The 19,303-nt window shown below is 32.6% G+C and overlaps 7 protein-coding genes across 10 annotated transcripts; 4 read left to right on the top strand and 3 right to left on the bottom strand.

Annotated features, from left to right (window-relative positions):
• Nucleotides 1-40: 40 nt before the first annotated feature.
• Nucleotides 41-4,536, top strand: LOC105458572 (ubiquitin domain-containing protein 1). Of its 4 annotated transcripts, none has more exons than XM_011703996.1 (5): nucleotides 41-239; nucleotides 803-1,162; nucleotides 1,250-1,368; nucleotides 1,460-1,642; nucleotides 4,454-4,536. In XM_011703996.1, exons 1-4 carry the CDS (start codon nucleotides 158-160, stop codon nucleotides 1,619-1,621), a joined length of 723 nt encoding a protein of 240 aa, XP_011702298.1. In that variant the 5' UTR covers nucleotides 41-157; the 3' UTR covers nucleotides 1,622-1,642; nucleotides 4,454-4,536. The 4 variants fall into 4 exon arrangements, with proteins under 4 accessions (XP_011702298.1, XP_011702297.1, XP_011702296.1 ...); XM_011703995.1 differs by lacking the exon at nucleotides 4,454-4,536 and adding an exon at nucleotides 1,777-1,842; XM_011703994.1 differs by lacking the exon at nucleotides 4,454-4,536 and adding an exon at nucleotides 1,736-1,842.
• LOC105458574 (cytochrome c oxidase assembly protein COX15 homolog) lies at nucleotides 3,941-6,730 on the bottom strand. Its single transcript, XM_011703997.1, has 6 exons — nucleotides 6,621-6,730; nucleotides 6,305-6,467; nucleotides 5,857-5,983; nucleotides 5,467-5,599; nucleotides 4,752-5,379; nucleotides 3,941-4,686 (listed from the first exon to the last, which is right to left on the bottom strand). The coding sequence occupies exons 1-6, from the start codon at nucleotides 6,641-6,643 to the stop codon at nucleotides 4,432-4,434; spliced, it is 1,329 nt and encodes a 442-aa protein (XP_011702299.1). The 5' UTR covers nucleotides 6,644-6,730; the 3' UTR covers nucleotides 3,941-4,431.
• Nucleotides 6,731-6,866: 136 nt separating this feature from the next.
• On the top strand, nucleotides 6,867-10,960 carry LOC105458575 (MMS19 nucleotide excision repair protein homolog). The gene is made up of 9 exons (XM_011703998.1): nucleotides 6,867-7,065; nucleotides 7,419-7,657; nucleotides 7,740-8,072; nucleotides 8,149-8,743; nucleotides 8,836-9,117; nucleotides 9,224-9,939; nucleotides 10,035-10,292; nucleotides 10,378-10,542; nucleotides 10,615-10,960. Exons 1-9 carry the CDS (start codon nucleotides 6,969-6,971, stop codon nucleotides 10,813-10,815), a joined length of 2,886 nt encoding a protein of 961 aa, XP_011702300.1. The 5' UTR covers nucleotides 6,867-6,968; the 3' UTR covers nucleotides 10,816-10,960.
• Nucleotides 10,961-10,969: 9 nt separating this feature from the next.
• Nucleotides 10,970-12,033, top strand: LOC105458576 (MORN repeat-containing protein 4). Its single transcript, XM_011703999.1, has 4 exons — nucleotides 10,970-11,137; nucleotides 11,280-11,463; nucleotides 11,568-11,677; nucleotides 11,829-12,033. Exons 1-4 carry the CDS (start codon nucleotides 11,128-11,130, stop codon nucleotides 11,975-11,977), a joined length of 453 nt encoding a protein of 150 aa, XP_011702301.1. The 5' UTR covers nucleotides 10,970-11,127; the 3' UTR covers nucleotides 11,978-12,033.
• Nucleotides 12,034-12,993: 960 nt separating this feature from the next.
• Nucleotides 12,994-13,826, top strand: LOC105458571 (cuticle protein 76-like). Its single transcript, XM_011703992.1, has 2 exons — nucleotides 12,994-13,158; nucleotides 13,276-13,826. The coding sequence occupies exons 1-2, from the start codon at nucleotides 13,009-13,011 to the stop codon at nucleotides 13,678-13,680; spliced, it is 555 nt and encodes a 184-aa protein (XP_011702294.1). The 5' UTR covers nucleotides 12,994-13,008; the 3' UTR covers nucleotides 13,681-13,826.
• Nucleotides 13,827-14,037: 211 nt separating this feature from the next.
• LOC105458570 (neuropeptide-like protein 32) lies at nucleotides 14,038-15,506 on the bottom strand. The gene is made up of 3 exons (XM_011703991.1): nucleotides 15,183-15,506; nucleotides 14,701-14,809; nucleotides 14,038-14,475 (listed from the first exon to the last, which is right to left on the bottom strand). The coding sequence occupies exons 1-3, from the start codon at nucleotides 15,300-15,302 to the stop codon at nucleotides 14,309-14,311; spliced, it is 396 nt and encodes a 131-aa protein (XP_011702293.1). The 5' UTR covers nucleotides 15,303-15,506; the 3' UTR covers nucleotides 14,038-14,308.
• Nucleotides 15,507-17,648: 2,142 nt separating this feature from the next.
• Nucleotides 17,649-19,297, bottom strand: LOC105458569 (proline synthase co-transcribed bacterial homolog protein). The gene is made up of 4 exons (XM_011703990.1): nucleotides 19,132-19,297; nucleotides 18,595-18,955; nucleotides 18,249-18,490; nucleotides 17,649-18,160 (listed from the first exon to the last, which is right to left on the bottom strand). The coding sequence occupies exons 1-4, from the start codon at nucleotides 19,222-19,224 to the stop codon at nucleotides 18,089-18,091; spliced, it is 768 nt and encodes a 255-aa protein (XP_011702292.1). The 5' UTR covers nucleotides 19,225-19,297; the 3' UTR covers nucleotides 17,649-18,088.
• Nucleotides 19,298-19,303: the final 6 nt, after the last annotated feature.

Raw genomic sequence — 19,303 nt, 5'->3', positions numbered from 1 at the left:
AACCCCCACTTACAATTAGCGGAGACATAAACCCCATTTCTCCTTGAAAGCATGCAATATGGCTACGGCAGGAGTTCGATTGGATAAGATGGAAGAAAATGGCATGCGAAGTGTTATTAAATTTTAGTGAAATGTTTACTTGCTCCGGTTGTGTAGAATGGGAGGCTGCATAGGTATAACGAGGGCAAGAAATGCCTCAATCAATGATACATCGGAAAATTCGAGCAGAACTAATTCGGGTGAGATTGTCTATCGAAATCTCTTGTAGAAAATACATTGGACATCAACTAACCTTGAAGTCATTTTAACTTTATTTTTGTCTTTGTATCTGAGGTGCACGTTATCTATTAAGTGTAGTATCGTTCATATCTACCCAATTAAGCTTAGTATTTATATAAATGACATTTGAGTATTATCATGATATCAGCTGAACAGTAATGCATGGAATATGTGTGGATTATATGGCTAATTTTTACTTGACACTTTCTAACGGTCTTAGTTCAATAACGCTTTATTTATTATAAAATTTAGACTTGACTCGGTTCTCTTATTATCTAATGCAATTGTAATACATAACGATTATACGATTGGCCAAATGATACAAAAAAAAGGAACGTATAAAAAGCATTAAAAAAATTAGATCGCCTATTGCCATTAATCAATGTAAATTTGTGTATTTCGATATAGCCGTTCCATATAATACACGATAAAAAACATAATATTCTTACAATAAAAGTTTTAACGATCTTAAAAAATTAATTTTTATTTATCTCTGTGATTGAAATAATTTGTTTATATATAGGGAATACAAGAAAAAATCATCTTCTATGTCACGAGGTAATCAGATGGAAATCGGATGTACCTCTGACCGAGGGTCAGCTGAGAAGTAAGCGAGATGAGTTTTGGGACACTGCACCGGCGTTTGATGGCCGTAAAGAGATTTGGGATGCATTGAGGGCAGGCGCAACTGCGGCGGAAGCGCAGGATTATCAGTTGGCACAGGCCATATTAGACGGGGCTAATATTTCTGTACCAAATGGTTTCTTAACTGAATGTTACGATGAGTTAGGAACTCGTTATCAAGTACCTATTTATTGTTTATCCTACCCAATTAATATCGTAAAAGAAGACAGTGGGAGAGACTCACCTGCTGATTGCTCAGGTAATGAGATTTTCAGAGTTTATCTGAATGTTATTTAATTTGCAACATAATTTTATATCTTATCTCTGTAATTTTTGGTCAATTTAGAACCAGTCGATGAAGGAACAGAACAAACTTTAAAACTTAGACTATCGACTACTTTAGGAGAAGTTAAACTACCTGTTTACAGCAATGACACTATTGCTATCGCTAAGAAAAAATTACAGGTTTGTATAACATTAATTATATATTTAATTCAGTTTACATATGTGAGAATAATTATGATAATGATAATTAAAAAAATAATAATAATTGTAGAGTCAAGAAGGTTTAGAACCCTCACGTCAAAGGTGGTTCTTTGGTGGTAAATTGCTTGGTGATAAAATGCATATAGAAGAAGCAAAGGTACAACCAGGTTACATAATACAAGTAATTGTAAATCCAGAGAAATCAGATAACCTATCTGGCAAGACTAGTTGAACTGCATAAGGACATAACAAAGTATGTTTCAATCAATAATAAGCATACTTTTACGCTTGTTAACAAATCTTGTTAATCATATATCAAAGTAACACGGTTTATTATGGTTTTTAGTATTTTGTCACATAATCATCATGAGTGATAAATCATTTTAGGATAAATTGGACCCAACAAAATTTTCTGTTACAAATTTTCGCCATAAAATCGCGAATTAAGTGCAATCAATATTTTTTCGTTGTATCATATATTTATCCATATACGTTATCATATACTGTAAAGAAAAAGTTATGTAAGAATAAGAGAGAGAGATAGAGAGAGAGAAATACTAATAGAATAAAAAAGCATATCTTTATAAATTCGGCTTTCTTCAATATGATATATTTTCTGCAATAAGAAAATTGACTGAACCGATTTATTTATATTTACGTAAGATATATATACATACAAATATATGAACATACTATTTTTTATAATTCATATAATATGTAAGTTCACAATTTCACATTATCAAAATCTTTCTTTTATGATTGCAAAACTCATTAAACGTGACAAATTATACATTTAAACGGAACGGCCATTATGTGAGATGTTTTATAATGGAAAAATATATATATCATGTATACTTTATATATACATATTATATAAAGTATAGGATATTGCTTTTGCAAAATAGGGGGAAATGGTAATTTTTTTATCTATTTGTGTCATTGTCATTACATCACGTACCAATACAAGGGAAATAACTACATTCAATGGACAATAGTGAAAAGAAAATATAATACTCATTGCAAAATACTACTAAACTTAGGACTCGTTTAACGATCTTCTATGTTCTACTTGCAACTATTGACTTATTTCTTTGTAATATTTGTCACGAGTTAGTCTTACGTAAGAACGTAATATAAGAATTTATTTCAGTTATTTCTTAGTACGTATATTTTTCACTAAACTAATATTTCTGTTCTAATACACCAACTGTCCTACACCCTAACGTATAGTAAAATAATTTTAAATTATTGTATTCACATTATATCTTCTCGTAAAAATCTAAATTTTTGTAGGCCTAACACATTGTTTTGTAAGTAAAAGTTAAGATGTTGAATAAGATTTTGACAACTGAATCGTTTTAGAAGAGAATTACGATAATAAGACTAAATAAGGGTAAATTTGCATTTATCTCACATAAACAAAATTACGAATTATATAACTAATAGGTTTGCCGTATATGCAATGCATATATTGTATATACCAGAGACAAGTTCTCAAAGAGTGCTTTGCATCAAACAAGTCAATGATTATCATTATTGAATAAGACAGTTTGATCGTGATAACCTGTGTATTTTATATGTATCACTTAAATTGTGCGTATAAAAATCTGCACTGCCCAATTTTCGACTAGTTCATTAAAATTTTAATATTTTAATAGCTCTGAAACTTAATTTTATCAGCTACAATCAATTTCCTCTTTTTCTTCTAAAGATGTCAATAAAGTGAAAAAAAATTTTTTTTTCACACAAAGGACGAAGAGAATTTAATATATTCGAAAATTATAGAGAAATTATAAAATTGCATTTATACGCATATTAATATGTAGTATTAATTATTAAGTACTGTTCACGCAATGCAGAAGAGTCACAATAATGATAAATCTTTTTATCAAACTGATGTTAAGCTCAGCAGATATAATTATTTCGTAATAGTTTTAAAAGTGTCAAAATTAAAAGAAATACCAGGGCAGCTTGTATGGTAAAAAAATTGAGCGCTGTAATCATTATTTCTCTCATCAAAAGATGTGCTCTATAATACACGCAAGCACGTAGTAACAAGTTCAAAAGATATTAAATAAGGTCTCTAGATTATATAATTCACGTACATTTATATTTGTAGATTGTATGTAACAATAATTAGTATAAAATTTGGCCGTTTTGAATAATATTTTCTTTTATATCCAATAATAAAATGCAAGTTCTATTAATACTAGCGCTCAGTTTAATGTTAAGCAAAAGTGTGATGTCAAACGTCGCCAAAATAGGAAGAAAATAACTCTTATGTAAATAAAAATTGTTACAATAATGAAATGTAATTTTAACTGCCTGATAAAAATGGTACTTAATATTAATAATACTGTATTGGACCAATGCATGCGAAGTATTTTAAAATCAACAAAACAATTGGCCATAATAGAATAAGTGCCCTATATGTAAAGATATTTTCTGAAGAATTGATTTAAATAATAAATTATATCTAATAACAATATAAAAGAGTTATTTTTCGCTTAGGCATAATTCATATATATTTCGGAATAATTTAGAATCGTAATTTAAATGATATTTGAACCACTCAATTTTATTTTGCATATGTATTTTTTATAATTGTTCTGTATATTTCACGATCTTTATGCACTTATATTTTTTTTTTAAATCGTGTCGCATCTTGTAAACGTAAATTAATTATAATTATATAAAAAATAATACAAAATAATTATTTCACGTTACATATGTTTGATAATATACATGTTGTTTAGAAAACAAAGTTGTGTATATAATAGTTCCTAAGATTAATCACTAATTATTATAACATATATTGTGAAATAAAGCGCAAAAACGTTAAAAGCGTTGAAAAGTTCTATATCCTACTACTGAAATAATTAATAAGTAACATAACATGAGAATAAATAATGAGAAAAATGCCACGTTTCTTTTGTGGATAAATATATATATTTTTATTTTTAATCTGTTATAAAATGTTATATAAATCTCTATATAAAATGTTATATAAGTCTCTAATTATAGTTTCACCATTTTACAAATTTATTTAGCATACTTTCCAAAGTATTTCAGTTCGTGGAATAGCCAAATTATAGTACTTAAAAGTAAAAGACTACCAGACTGATGTGACGCAGCTAGCGTTACGGGAACCTGATATAACAGAGTCGAAATGCCTAAAAGTACTTGAAGGTAACCAGCACAAAGTACCGCAACCACAGCCTTTCTTCCATGACCAGGAAGTTTATGTTTACGAGACAAAATACCCAAACAAGTTATTAACGTTAAGGTGGTGATTCCCTGCATAAATAGAGGGTACATATGAAAAAATGTAACGTGCTTAACGTACTATATACACAGCTTACCAAAATCCTGTGATCAAATTGAACTGTAGTCGGATTTTCCGTGAAGTTTTTCAATACTGGAGACAAGCCTAGTAAATCGTCAGGTATCCACTTGTCTGCCATTCTTGGGAAGGTGTTATAAATGAGACCGGCATCCATCCCGGCTACAAGTGCTCCCGACAAAGCGGTGAGAAATATCAGCCCTTTTGCCGAGTGAATTAATCCTTTGAATTTTCTCTGCGCTTTCAGTGTATTCTTCGCGATTGTGGTGCCAGAGAGATTAGCAGTTAACTTTTGAGCGGGTAACAGATGATACAAAGCGTTATAGAGAAAGCTAGCGTACAAGAATAATGCTAAACCGAGATGCGCGGCTAAACGATATTGCGACACCCGCGGCACGTCGGAAGGATCTTTAAAACGATCTTCCAATCCAGATTTAACCATATACCATCCCATAAGTCCTTGCAAGCCTATCAGTGATCCTAAGATAACAACGCGCTTTTTCAGTCCAGATCTCAGCATACCCTTGTACCAGAAATATGTTGCTGGAATTATGAATACAGCGCCAATTAAGCGTCCCCACATTCTATGAAAATATTCCATCCACCAAATACGCTTGAATTCCTCCAACGTCATATTATAGTTGGTTCTATAGCAAAATTAATATAGCATGTATATATAGATTTCTATACATTACATTGATTTTTCGACACTTTATCAGTACGTCGTTTCTCACATTTTATATTCAGGAAATTGTTTGTAACGTTCAAATTCTGAGAGCCATTCAGTCTCATTGAGAGGCATTTTTTCTCCCAGCAATCTCCAGGTAACCATAGACAAGCCTGATTCGGTGAGTCTTGTTATACCACCTAAATATATAGAAAAGAGGAGAAATAATCTTCAGCTATTATCATAAATGCATATTTTATTTGCTTTAACATGTACTTAATGTCTACTGTACGATTAAATATTACACAAGTTTTAATTGTGTATGTAGCTACCCTTTATTAAGTTTTTAAAGAAAAAAAAATGTTACATTAGAAATTCTATTTTCCATACGTCTTTTCCACAATGATCTTCATTATGACGCAGACATAATGGTAGCATACAAAATAAATGAGGGTACCTAGTGCGACCGCTACGAAAACCATGCCGCCGCAGGTGAGCAACCAAGATCCCACAATTTTGTCGTGTTTACCGCTCGGCTTCGAGGCATAATTACGAGCTACGAGGTTCACTTGTTTAAGCGATCCCTGTCAATCGTTAAAATTAATTTGTCTAACATTGTTCAGCTTATTGAAAATGTACAGTCGTGGATATAACAGTCGCAACACTTTTTTTCATAGGTTTTTAGTATAATACATATTTTATAGGTAACTAATATTTTTTGCAAATTCGAACCACGATTGTGTGTACTAGCTTTAATCTAGAAACAGTACATCAATCAATGTGGTTCGCATTTGCAAAATATTAGTGCGTTTTAAAATCTATTAAAAAAAAGTGTCACAACCGATATGTCCACGGCTGTACAGCATTGTCAGGTGTGTCCCGCGCGGAGAGGCACCTCATATTACCTTTTGTAACAGGTATTTCGAACAGTATTCCCTCAAAGAGACATTGCTACATCGCCCGACATCGACTCTCGTATTTGTAAACAAATGTTGCCGGCTGAGTACGCGTCTCGTAGCGTTATACGCTCCTAATACTTTTGTACGGTACCTCACGATACTCAACATACTGCAATTAAAATACAAGACACGGCGAGCGCATTAGAATAAATGTATAATTGCGTACTGACGCGTGTGTGTGTGTTTACGTGAAGCGTTAAATTCTCGAAAACGCAAAAGATGCGATAAGATTACGCCACTCCCGGCAAAAATATTACCGCACCTCTCGAAATCACTCCCGCGCATACGGCGAAGATTATTCTAATTCATTCTCATTCTATCTCTTTCTCGCCTCTATTCCAGGAGGGTCTCTATTCAAACAGCTGATCGCCTCGAGTCGGGAGAATCGTGCGACTCATGCGGCGGGCGTTTAGGTTTCCTACACTTTTTCACGACGAGATTTATGTTGGCTGCCCTTTTCGCAATCAGGGTAGGCAACCGAAATTGACCGAAGTGAACTCTGAAATTTCACGACGAGATTTATGTTGGCTGCCCTTTTCGCAGTCAGAATAACCAAACCAAAGTTCGATCATGTGCTGAATGTCTCGTGTAAACAACGGATTTTTTGGTTATGGCTTCGTCCCCGAATTTTGATTTAAAAGAGCGATTAGATATTAGTTTGAAAGATACAGCGGCTCTAAGTTCACTATGCAGAAATATAGCTTTCGGTACGTTTCTTACGAAAAATTTTAATACACATTTTTTATGCACTTGCGTTGCAATATTAAAGAACTGGTAGTAGGATAAACACAACAGTTGAGTTTTCACGCTCAAATATCTGTGGAATTAAGTAATGTACTTTGTTCTTTTAATTTTATTATTTTTCAAACTCGGAAAAATGTAATTTCAAATTATATATTTATATAAACTTGAATCTTGCTACAATTTACTATTCTTTTTTTTTTACTTAAGTATATTGAAATCTTTGATTATTTTGTTATATACATAATAAAAAAATCAATCTAAAATTATAGAAGCATATATTCTGTATTATAGAAGACACTAAAATGTTTTGTTTCAGAAATAGAATCAGGTTCCATGAAACTTTGTACATTTGTGGAGATACTAGGTTCCTACATGACAGACCAAAATGTTCTTACCAGGGAGAAGGGGGTTACGGCTCTTTCCTCCGTTTTGTCGCATCTACCCCAAGATTATCTCACTGAATCAGAATTGTATTTTATTACAACGTTTTATTGCGACAGGATGAAGGATCATTACAGTATTATACCATCTGTACTAAATGGTATCCAAGCAATTGTAAGCACTTGTCTAAGAAAATCATTTTATCTCTTGTGTTATATTTTCCTCTTTCAGTGAATTTTTACAAACTTTTTTTTAGGTGTATATGACTCATTTACCTCACACTGCACCATCGTCCTTATTAAAAGTTATGTTTGAACATGTACAATGTCAGTCTCAGCTGTTACCTGAACGTTGCAAAATATATTTAATACTTAAAAATTTGATAGAGAATAGATCAGACGATTTGAGATCTATGGGACCAGATTTAGTTTATGGTGTTATCAGCTCTATGGATGGTGAAAGAGATCCGAATAATCTCATGCTACTGTTCAATATGCTACCACATTTTATAAAAGAATTTCCATTGGGTCATTTAACGGAAGAGATGTTTGAAGTTATGGCGTGCTATTTTCCAGTTGATTTTAATCCTGTAATTATATTACAAATTTATTTTTTGGGTAACATTTGTGTAGCATTTAAATATATAATTTATAAATGTTTTACAGTCTGGCGTGGAGGATCTAAATGTAACACGAGAAGATTTAGCAGAAAAATTGGTGCCCTGCTTATGCGCTGTACCAGAGTTTGCAGATTATTGCTTACCCCTTATACTTGATAAATCATATTCTACTCTCAGGGTTGCTAAACTTGATTCTTTAAATCTACTACGTGAAAGTGTTCAAACATTTGGGCTGTCAAAAATAGAATCTTACCTACCAGACTTGTGGACAACTTTAAAGAAAGAAATAGTGCCAGGAAGAGACGTCGAAATAAGAGACGTGGCTTTACAAGCGATGACATCTTTAATTAGAGTTACATCGATCGAGGAAAATATTTGCAAAAATTTTATTGACAAAATAATCGCTGATATAAAATCGTCCTTGTGCGATGTGCAACTTAGTTTGTATAGACCTGTCCAAACGCTACTGGAAACGATAGCCACGATAAACAAAACAATATGTGTACAAATCTTGCAAGTTGTAGTACCTCTATGTATCGGACAATATTCTACAAAGAATTCATTAAACGATAAAATCGCATTGATAGAAACTTTAAATAATTTTATGAAAATATGTTCTAATTACGATTTCTGTATTCAAGGTAAATTGAGAGATATAATATTATTTGAACTATAATATAATATCGATATATTTTGTATATACAATATAGAAATATAATGAAATTTAATATAGATGTTCCAGAGTTATCATGGACGAATATACCTCAAACATATTTAGATGGCTTGACAATAGAAAGTTTTGAATTAAAAAGTAAAATATTCTTTGGTTTAACAATCCAAAAGGCACATTTGAATGACGTACAACGCTCTACATTATATAATGCGATATGCAATGAAATTGAAACAGGATGCGATAAAATACAAATTATATGTCACACAACTATTATAGATTTTGCTGCGTTATACCTTGAAGAAATATCAATGTTAGTTAAAGAGAAATTGTTATCAAACTCAGGTAAGTGTGTGTCTTGAATACAGATATATAGTTGTTGTGAATTTGCTTCTGTCAATTGACAGAAGTGATATTATTTGAAAAGTGATATATTAATGAAATGTTTCAGATGAAACGGACGTAGAATTACTGAAACGTAGAATAAAGGCTTTATCGGCAATTGCAAAAATACGTCAACTAGGCTGTGTAATACTTCCGAAAATTGTTACGATGTTAACAGACACCGTTGATACCGATATATGTATCACAATATTACTGAATATCCAGAAATTAGTTGCTTTAAAGAAATCTGATTACAACATACATCAATTTTTATACAAGGAATGCCATATTATTGATAAATTAATTTCATACGAGACAAATGTTGTCGATCACAAAATGTTGATATCTAATATCTGTCAGTTAATTATACGAAGTCTTACAATCGAAGAACAACGTGCGATCGTAGCGAAATACGCTGCGGCTTTAGATACAAAAATTCCCGAAACTGACGTAACTATAATGATGAATCTTTTCATTTCTTTACGGAAAGATATCAATTTGAACCTAAATAATAATACGGTGGAAAATCTGTACAATCTAGCAACTAGCAATTGCAATCTGAATATAAGACAAACAAGCTGTAAATTTCTGTCTGTGTTATTAAATAAGATGAAGGTGTCGGATCTCGATAAGATTGTTTCTTATCTAGAAGACAAAATAAATAATAATTTAAATGCGAATAATGACATTGAATTAAAGCAACATACAGTTCACTTTCAAATTTGGATGACTAAAGCACTCGTCATGAGAGGATACGCAAAGTCTCAATACTTTCTGGAAAATGTACGTATGGTTAAATGTAATTATAATAATTTAATACTCGATTATGACGTGGATAATATAGATAAAATAATGTTACCGTGTCTTTGTTTTTACAGCTAACACATTTATTAACTCATGATGAAATAGGTCAATTCATAGGTGAACGATACCAAATTTTAGTAAGCAAATATGAGGATATTTTGATAACGGAAAATTTCTGCGACGTGAAAATTTTTTATAAACAAAGAGTGTTCGAATATTTGTTGCGACAAAATATTAATTTGACAAGCACAACCAGACAGAATTATCTTATTGCTTTGGTACATTTATTAGAACAAATGCCTGAAGAATTATTATTCTTGCATTTAACTGAGGTAAGTTTTCGTCATTATTGATGATAAAAATATTACATCACCTTGAAATGGGAATAATATTTTGATTAATGTATTACGTTATCAGTTGGTGCCGCTGTTGATCGAATCTCTGTCTCTTAACAATGAACATTTAGTTCTCTGGGCATTGACGTCATTTAAACTTTTACTTGATACTAAACACGACGTGTTTTCTGATAATTTACAATGTGTTATACCAAGGCTTATGCAATTATCAACGCATCGGATTATGGTAATTAATTATTTACATTGACTTCAAATTTTTGTTGTATCACTATGTAAATCAGTGTTTTGGTATTAATAGGATGTTAGAATTGCGGCTCTAGAATGCCTAGCGCATTATAGTAATTATCCCATTATTCTAATCAATCCATACAAGCAGACTGTATTAGACAAATTGGGGATAATAATCGACGATCGCAAACGTTTAGTCAGAAAGGCTGCGGTGGAAGCGAGGATACGATGGTATCTAGTAGGTGCATCTGGTGAACAGTCGAAGGAATAAACGATATCGTTGTTTGATTTTGTATAGATATATCTAACGATATCTATGATTTTTATAAATATTTTTTGCTTTACTTTATATTCTGAAAAATGTAAATTTGTTATAATTAAATATTATCACGTTATAAATCTATAAATTTGTATTTGATTGTTTTTATTTACATGTCTAATTCGCAACATATTTTCCTGGATATCTCCTGAGGTCTTCCTATGTCTGTTTATCCCAGATATCTTTCTTAATTGAATAAAGAATTGATTTTTATAAATGGATTAAAGTCACAGCTAACTTAGACGTGTTTAGTGCAGCGCAGGCATGGGCGACGGTAAGAACATGCGATTGTAACATTAAGACTTCTCTTTTATTTAATTGAAGAATTAAGTACGAAAAAAAATAACATCAGCATTTTTTTGAATATATAAAATATTTGATTTTTTTTCTTATTAAATACCTGTGTGTCTACATAGGTGTGGCAAAGAGTGGGGCATACAAATATGACGATGGTACAAAATATATTGGTGATTGGAATCGTAGGGGACTGAAACACGGTGCTGGTCTACTAGCTCTTCCGGATGGAACGCGATATGATGGAGCATTTCAAAATGGATTATGCTCAGGCTTGGGAGTTATTGTATTTCCCGACGGAGCGAAGTAAGTTTTGTGCTGCAAAATTTTTACTCCACATTTCGCGTGTCACTCAAAAATATTGTCCCGTCGTATATTTGTGCAAACCATTTACATTCACTTTTTCTTAGGTACGAGGGAGAATTTATGCAAGGATGGTTTCACGGCCACGGTGTGTTCTGGCGAGCCGACGGAATGAAATTTGAAGGGGAATTTCGTGGAGGTCGTGTCTGGGGCTTAGGTACATAATTAAATCGATAATTTATTAACTCATAACTTTGTAAATAAAGCGCTGCAACCGATTTGACTATTGGATTAGGACATCAATGCAATTTTTCAATTGTAATTTAGACGTAAATTTTATCGTAACATACTTTCTATTGATTAATCAGGTTTAGTGACTTATGCTGATGGATCGCACGGATTTCCGAGGAACGAAGGTTTTTTTCAAGACTGCAGATTAGTGAGGCGACGACGTTGTCCTGATATAGTGCAAAAGGCGCAACAAATTTCTATGATGGCACGTGTTCAGTGCAGCTAAGCGGAAGTAGAATTGTAGACGTATATTAGCTAATAAAAGAGAATATATAATCTTCATTCACCGGCTCATATTTCTCTATCTATTGATATTAATTTAATAGGAGTAAAAATCAGCATCTTAATATTTGGATAAATTTGATTATTAATATTCTTCATCGTATTATGCGTGATATATATTTACATCTTTTCAGTGTTAATTATCCGCTCACAAATAAAATTTCAATGTCTGAAGCTCGAATTCAATGTCGTATATTCGAATTCATATCAGGAATTCGTGCAGAATTGGAAAAAGGAATGCAAATTTATCTTGCAGTTTATGTAAAATTAAGATGCGGTTAATGTCAGTGATACCAGTTTCCTGAATACAAAATGAAATGTAATTGTAACGAGTTACGCCCTGAAAGAAAAAGTTTGAGAGGGAATACAAGGCTAGACTACTTTCCGCTCGAAGAGGCGTGGCCAAGCCGGATGTTCCAGTTTTGAAGACGAAAGGCACCAATCGATATACTCGTAAAATTCGCATGTTTAGTATAACAATATATGAAATTTGAAATCTTAGAAACATTAATATGACAGAATAAGAAGTAAATTCTCCATATTGCTTTTCTTATTCTTATGCTTTATAACTTATTTGAGAGAATATAAAAGATTTTAGTATATACATATATATAAAATAAAATTCGTTTTGTCTTATAAAAAAGTAAGGAAAATTAAATTCAAAATTTTATTCTAATCGGTGTTATTAGAAACTCAATGCATTCTCATTAAGGGCGATGCATTAAATAATGTTTTAAAATTTATAAAATTTAAACGTAATTGCAGGTAGAGATAGAGAGAACTTTAAATTAATAAATAATTGAAATTAATAAATTCTAAATAATTATCTCAAGAACGTCATAGGAAAAAACGGGAACATTTTAGGTATTTATAAATCATCGGAAGGGCGTAACGATTCAACGGGGAGCAAGACGTTCGGCGCAATGGCGCAATATTAAATATATCCTTGACACTATATCCCACCATGGGCGAACCATGTGGGTACCGAAAGATTTCGTGTGGCTCGTCGTTTGTCTGCCAAGTATAAAAGTACCGATTGTCACGGATTGTAGCATTCGTATTTCGGTTCAGACGCAAATAAAGTCGTTGCAGAATCTTCCCCGCATAGCAATAATGGCAGCTAAGGTATGTACGATCAACTGCGATAAATTATGGATTATGTCGAGTATAAAGAACATACGTTTAGAGATCTGCGCTCATCATCAACGAAGTCATTAATGGAGAATTCTATTTTCTATCCAGCTATTCGTAATCGCTTGCATCTTGGCCGCGGCCAACGCCGGCTACATCGGAGTGCCTTCCGCTCTGCAGTATCACGAGTTCACGCCGATAGCGCACGTTGAACCCCATGCCATCACGTCGACGTCCGACAATATACTTCGCAGCCCCGGCAATCTCGCGCAGGTGGCCACGCAAACGAAGACCATCGACACGCCGTTCTCCAGCTCGAGCAAGACCGACATCCGCGTGACTAATCCGGCCGTCACCACCTACGCTCATCTCGCTCATCCAGCCCCGTTGACGTACGCCGCAGCCGCTTTACCCGCGGCCGTGCGCCCGGCTGCTCTCGGAGTCGCTTACTCGCCGGCCGTCGAAGTGTCTCACATGAGCTACAGCAGCCCGATCGGAATCGCCTATGCCTATTAAGCGTCGATTGTATCAGACGCGACTTTATTATGATATACATATATTTATTCGAAAATTCTCGACACCTGTAACTACTTCTGCGTACGTGGCAAATTAATGACACTACAATGTAAGTAGTTGCGCAATAAAAATCCTACTTTATTCTATCAAAAGCTTGATCTTTCAACCCCATAAGTCTATTCGTTTCTTAAGGGACTGAATTAATTATCACGATTGATAAATCACGAGGTGAGATGTGTACAGCGGAAACTATTATATCACAACGCGTGTTACCTCGCATATTATCTTATTTTAGGAATTTAATTTGTAATAGGGACGCTGGGGGTAAAATGCTTTCTACCAGATAGAACACCCAAGTTTTTTTTATATATGAAATTATTTTATTACTATTTCTTGTTTTTTTTATCGCGGCGCTTATCAATAATTTATCAACAATTTCAAGTGGGACGGGGGAAAAACATTCTAATAGAAAAAGAAAAGAATTTTGTACATACTGACTTTAGGGAGATCTGCGAAATGCATCAGCGAATTGTATATGTATCCGATATAAAGGGTAAGGTACATTCTGCGATGTGTAGTTGTTGATAGGGGTAGCGGCAGGTTTCTTATATCTTATTAAATAAAGGATCTAGCCCTTAAGTCCCCACGCGCCATTGTTCCACGCGCCATTGCCCCATCCGCCGGCGTTACCCCATCCGCCGGCGTTACCCCATCCGGCGTTACCCCATCCGGCGTTACCCCATCCGGCGTTACCAGCCCATCCAGCATTACCGGCCCATCCAGCATTACCCCACGCTGTAACAGATTTAGCGAACGTTAAATTAGATAAACAGTGAAAAGGAATTGAGAAAGACAGTTCGCATCCTCTAGCGATCAATTAATTGCAAGGCTACCATTCGTGTATGTGATATACATTAATAACTTGAATGGTTCCAAAATCGTTGCAGGATGCTAACTCTCTTAATGCCGTATCACGTGAAATTCTGCGTGCTCTTTCAACAATAAAAGAATTATCCATACATTTGACGGGAACAGCGACAGCAACCGCAGCTGGTTTGACAGCAATCGCCGGAGCGAGCAAGCCGGCGTATACGTTTACGATGGCCAACAGGCCGAAGACTACCAAGATCTGCAAGATTTAAACGTTTCTTTATTTTCGAAAATTTTAAATTTCAGGATATTATGTCTTATTTACTGGATTATTAAATGGTTATTTAAATGATTTTAGATCACATCATGTTCAATCTCTCTTAAAATAATTATAATTATTAATTTTATATGTTGATAATCGCGTTGTCTTAAAATTAAAATGTTAGTAATTATGCGATGTATGAGTTATACCGTTTTTACAATTGATATAAATATTATAATTCTAGAAATATAAGTCTATAATCTTAACTTGAAGCGTAAAGAAATACATTATTTTTATTCATTTTTACAAATTGACGAATATGAAAATTACGCAAATAATAATATTGAACGGACTGTTTGAAGGAACTTACTTTGAACATGATGTCTGTTTTTCTATTTCCCGTTGAAACACGAGGAACGGATTGAATGCTCTGTCTAAATCTAACAGCGTATTTATACGCATGCTGCAGACAAACCTGTCTAGTGTGCATGGTGCATTTTTCCAAAAACTCCTTGTGTTGTGCGTGTACGCATACTGTTGCTCGCAGTAGGGAATTATTGCATCACATAATTGTAAAATATTACATCTTGTTAAGTTATGAATACATTTGACGCCTTCGATCGGTATAGACTCCTGTTCCCTCACTCCAACCGTATTCCATATGACGTCAAAAGCGAGAAATCGTATAAAATTTTATCCTGCAACACACGTCAAAATAAATAGCTTCTTTCATATGCCAACTTGCATTTCACGGTACAATTAAATTAATAAAATATACCAAAAACGTAAGAACTTAAATTGTAAGCAAGTTCGAAGTTAATTACGTATTTTTAAAAGTTAAATTTGAATTTTCGAGAATACTCGATTATGATCGATTCATTCGTTATTCAAGTTCTACCGCTTATATTTTTTAATACCCCATCATTTTGAATGAAAAATTTTTTAGAGTATAAATATCGAAGTGTGCATCAATGCTCTTTGCATACTTTTTTTTACAATTCACAAATTATAACATCGTACAATTTTTGTTCCTTACATTTTTTAATATATAAAAATAAAAAATATAAGAAACAAACGAAATTTATAATATATCCGAGTAAAGTTGTGAAATTCATTTTATAAAATTCACAATGAAAGGGAACCGATTATATACTATATATTAAGTTGCTCGTACGTATACTTGCATATCAAAACATAAACAAGTAACTTGTTTTCTCATAATATTTTTAAATTTATATGCTAAACTGCAATGTGTATTGCATAGCGTGTATTATGAATAATGTATTATGGACTACAGTACACCAATCTCCTCATTTACGATTGTCTGATGCAAGCTTACGTCAAATTGCATCGGAACTGTCTCTTTATTAACGCATATTGTAGGGGCAACTTTTGTGTTTAGTTGATTTTCCTTAGTTATATTGCTTGTAACATGTGCGAAAAAGGTACACAAGAGAAGCACGGTATAAGATATGTCTTAAATTATTTTTAAAAATAATTGTGCGATGTTCTTGGAATTCAGAAAATGTCATCCGCCCTCCTTACAAATAAATTTTCGTGGATTTTTTTTGGAAATGCCGGTTGCAAGCAAGATTGCATCTGTAGATTGTACGTGTCAAAGAATTGTTTAACATTGAAGATTGTGAATATATAGTTTAAAAGTGTCTAAAATTTTAATTTAAAAAAAAGCTGTACCCTCTGAATTTAAATAGCCAATGATTTGTAGAATTTTAAGGGATGAAAACAGCAGCACGAAAGTTATGTAAAAATGTTTCATAGTTTTGATTATGCAAGTTTTCTTTTAATTTTTGGTTTATACAGGGCATAGCTTCAGTTTTGATCGATCGATTACTGTCGAGCGAACAATGATGTTGCGTTGAGCGACCCGTGATTTTGCGAAGAAAGTGACTGACTGACTTCCATAACTTTTAAGAGCGGTAACTTGCGTAATTCGTGACCTTGCACAAGATATATTTGAACCATGCTTCTGTAAAAAAAAATGGTGAAGGTGACCTACATATGTGTCCGTACGACATAATGAGGCTGAGGATTGGTTGGAACTGGACCACGCCCATTTATCATATCAACTTTATACGCATAATAAAAATTCCGCAAATTTTTATTTTATTTTTTATATATTTTTGTACCAATTATAAAGTTTTATATAGAAGAGTTTAAGAGAATAGTGGAAGGATTTATATCGTCCTTATAAAAATAAGCTATCCAGTTAACATAAATTTTCAAATTAATTTTTAATTAATTTGAAAATTTTTTTTAATTATTAAAAAACAGATAAAAAGACGAGTCTCTATTTAAAACTGTACCACTAAAACATAATTTCTAATTACACAAAGACATCAAATTTCTGTTAAAATGAAAGATAAATATTTCCATTCTTTTTCTTAGCTTACTTTAATTATTAATTTATGGATTTCACTGATTAGAATTTTTATACCAGTTAATGTTATAATTTATTAATTATATAGTCACATTATTAGAACAGATAAAAAAAAGGAATAAAACAGCGAGCTACCTATAAGAATTCCTTGCAGAGCCATATAAAATTAAAATAAGAAAGATCAGCAAGAATATACTAATTTTATAAATATTTTTATATAAATTCCAAAAGTTAATTGTTTAAACTCTATTAGATTATAAATAATTGATATATTTGAAATTGATATCATTGCAATATATATACTTGTTTAGCTTACAAAATGAAATTAAAATTGAATAAATTATATATTTGTTAACAACATTTATATTCTACGTCTATATTTATAATTAAAAATATGATAATTGTACAGTTATTAATATAACACACAATAGCGCGTAAATTTCATTCTGATACATCTTAATGATCTTTATTAACATTTTGTACATATATTTATAATATATATGTGTACATTTATTATGTATCTCTTATAAATAATTTTCTCTATTTCAAATTAGCTTTCCTCTAAATTGCGGCTCCTTCTTGTCTTTATTCTGATCAGCACTCACATTTGCTAATCAGCTTAAAGACAAAACATATGATATTTTTATTTTTTATACAGAATAAAAGCAAGAATTGAGGAAAGATCTTAAAATAGAGGAAATAATAGATATTCCAATAATTAATCTTAAAATAGAGAAAATTACTTGTATCTGCTGCAGAAAAAATATTTATTATACATACATATCTCAAGATAAACAAATGTATCCCTATATTCCTCCACATATATCCTTTTTCTTCAAGATAAAATTATTGATTTAATACAGTTATATTACAGCTTTTCAATTATTCTTTTGTGGTCTTTCCCCAAAAATTGCACTTCCTACTCTCACATTTGTACTGCCAAGTTCAATCTACAATAGAAAATGACAGATGGACTTTATATAAAAATGAAATCTATTAGCACTGTTTGCAAATAGATAGTTAGTCCAAAGATCTTACTGCATGTTCATAATCATTGGACATTCCCATTGATAATTCAATATCCTTCATATCAATTCCCAATTCGTCGCGTATCTTTTCTCTACATTTTATTAAACAAAGAAAATCAGGGTTCGGTCCATTCTTGATATCGTATCCAAATTTTCCTATTGTCATGATGCCCATTAATTTCAAATTAGGACAGTTCTCTATGACGTACTTTACAAGAGTTGACACTTGCTCAATATCGCAACCATTTTTTTCTGTAATTGCAATTTTTATGTAGGATGCTCTAAAATTCATTGAGCTAAAAATCACTTTGTCTGATATAATATTTACGAATATGACATAATAAATAATTTATTACCCTCTTCCTGACTCGTGTTAACCTGTACCATGACATTTAACTTGCTGTCATCGCTCTTTCGAAATTTCGGCCAGGAATTGTTGAGCGCATTTGCAAGTTTGTCGCTATTGACAGTCTCGATGACATACAAATTTGGTATACATAAAACTTTGTTGACCTTATTCCTTTGTAAATTGCCTATAAAGTGCCATCGAATTTCTTTGCACCTCTCAAGAATCAACGGGTTGTAGGCCTTCTCCACTAACTCGTTCACGTAATTTTCACCGAAATGCCTCTGACCAGCCTCGTATGCGGATACTATCGATACCGTGGACTGCAATTTGCTAACAGCTACCAGCCGCGGTTCATAATATTGATGCTCCTGCGAGAATGAGATAAATATCTCTTGATCTGTGCGATCTAACCTATTGCTGCTATATATATGCACTAATTTTCGAAAACGCGATGTTCCCTTCATAATCATCCAACGCATTACACAACAAAAATAAATTTATATAAATTTAATTGACAATAAATATTGAATACGGAAAAGAATACCGGTGCTCTCTTCGTGGCAGCGTACGATATCTTGTCGCAGACAGATTTCAAATTTGCTGCCACTTCTGCCATGCTGCATTTAAATAATGCCATAAATTGTTTCCTGATCAATATGATCGAACGTAATCCTCACTTATCTATGGTAAATATTTAAAAAATTTTTTTCTGCCCT

Source organism: Wasmannia auropunctata, unplaced genomic scaffold (assembly GCF_000956235.1).
Source record: "Wasmannia auropunctata unplaced genomic scaffold, wasmannia.A_1.0 LD334508.1, whole genome shotgun sequence".
Lineage (NCBI taxonomy): Eukaryota > Metazoa > Arthropoda > Insecta > Hymenoptera > Formicidae > Wasmannia > Wasmannia auropunctata.
Note: the sequence above shows the minus strand (reverse complement) of the source record. Positions and strands in the feature narration are given on the sequence as shown.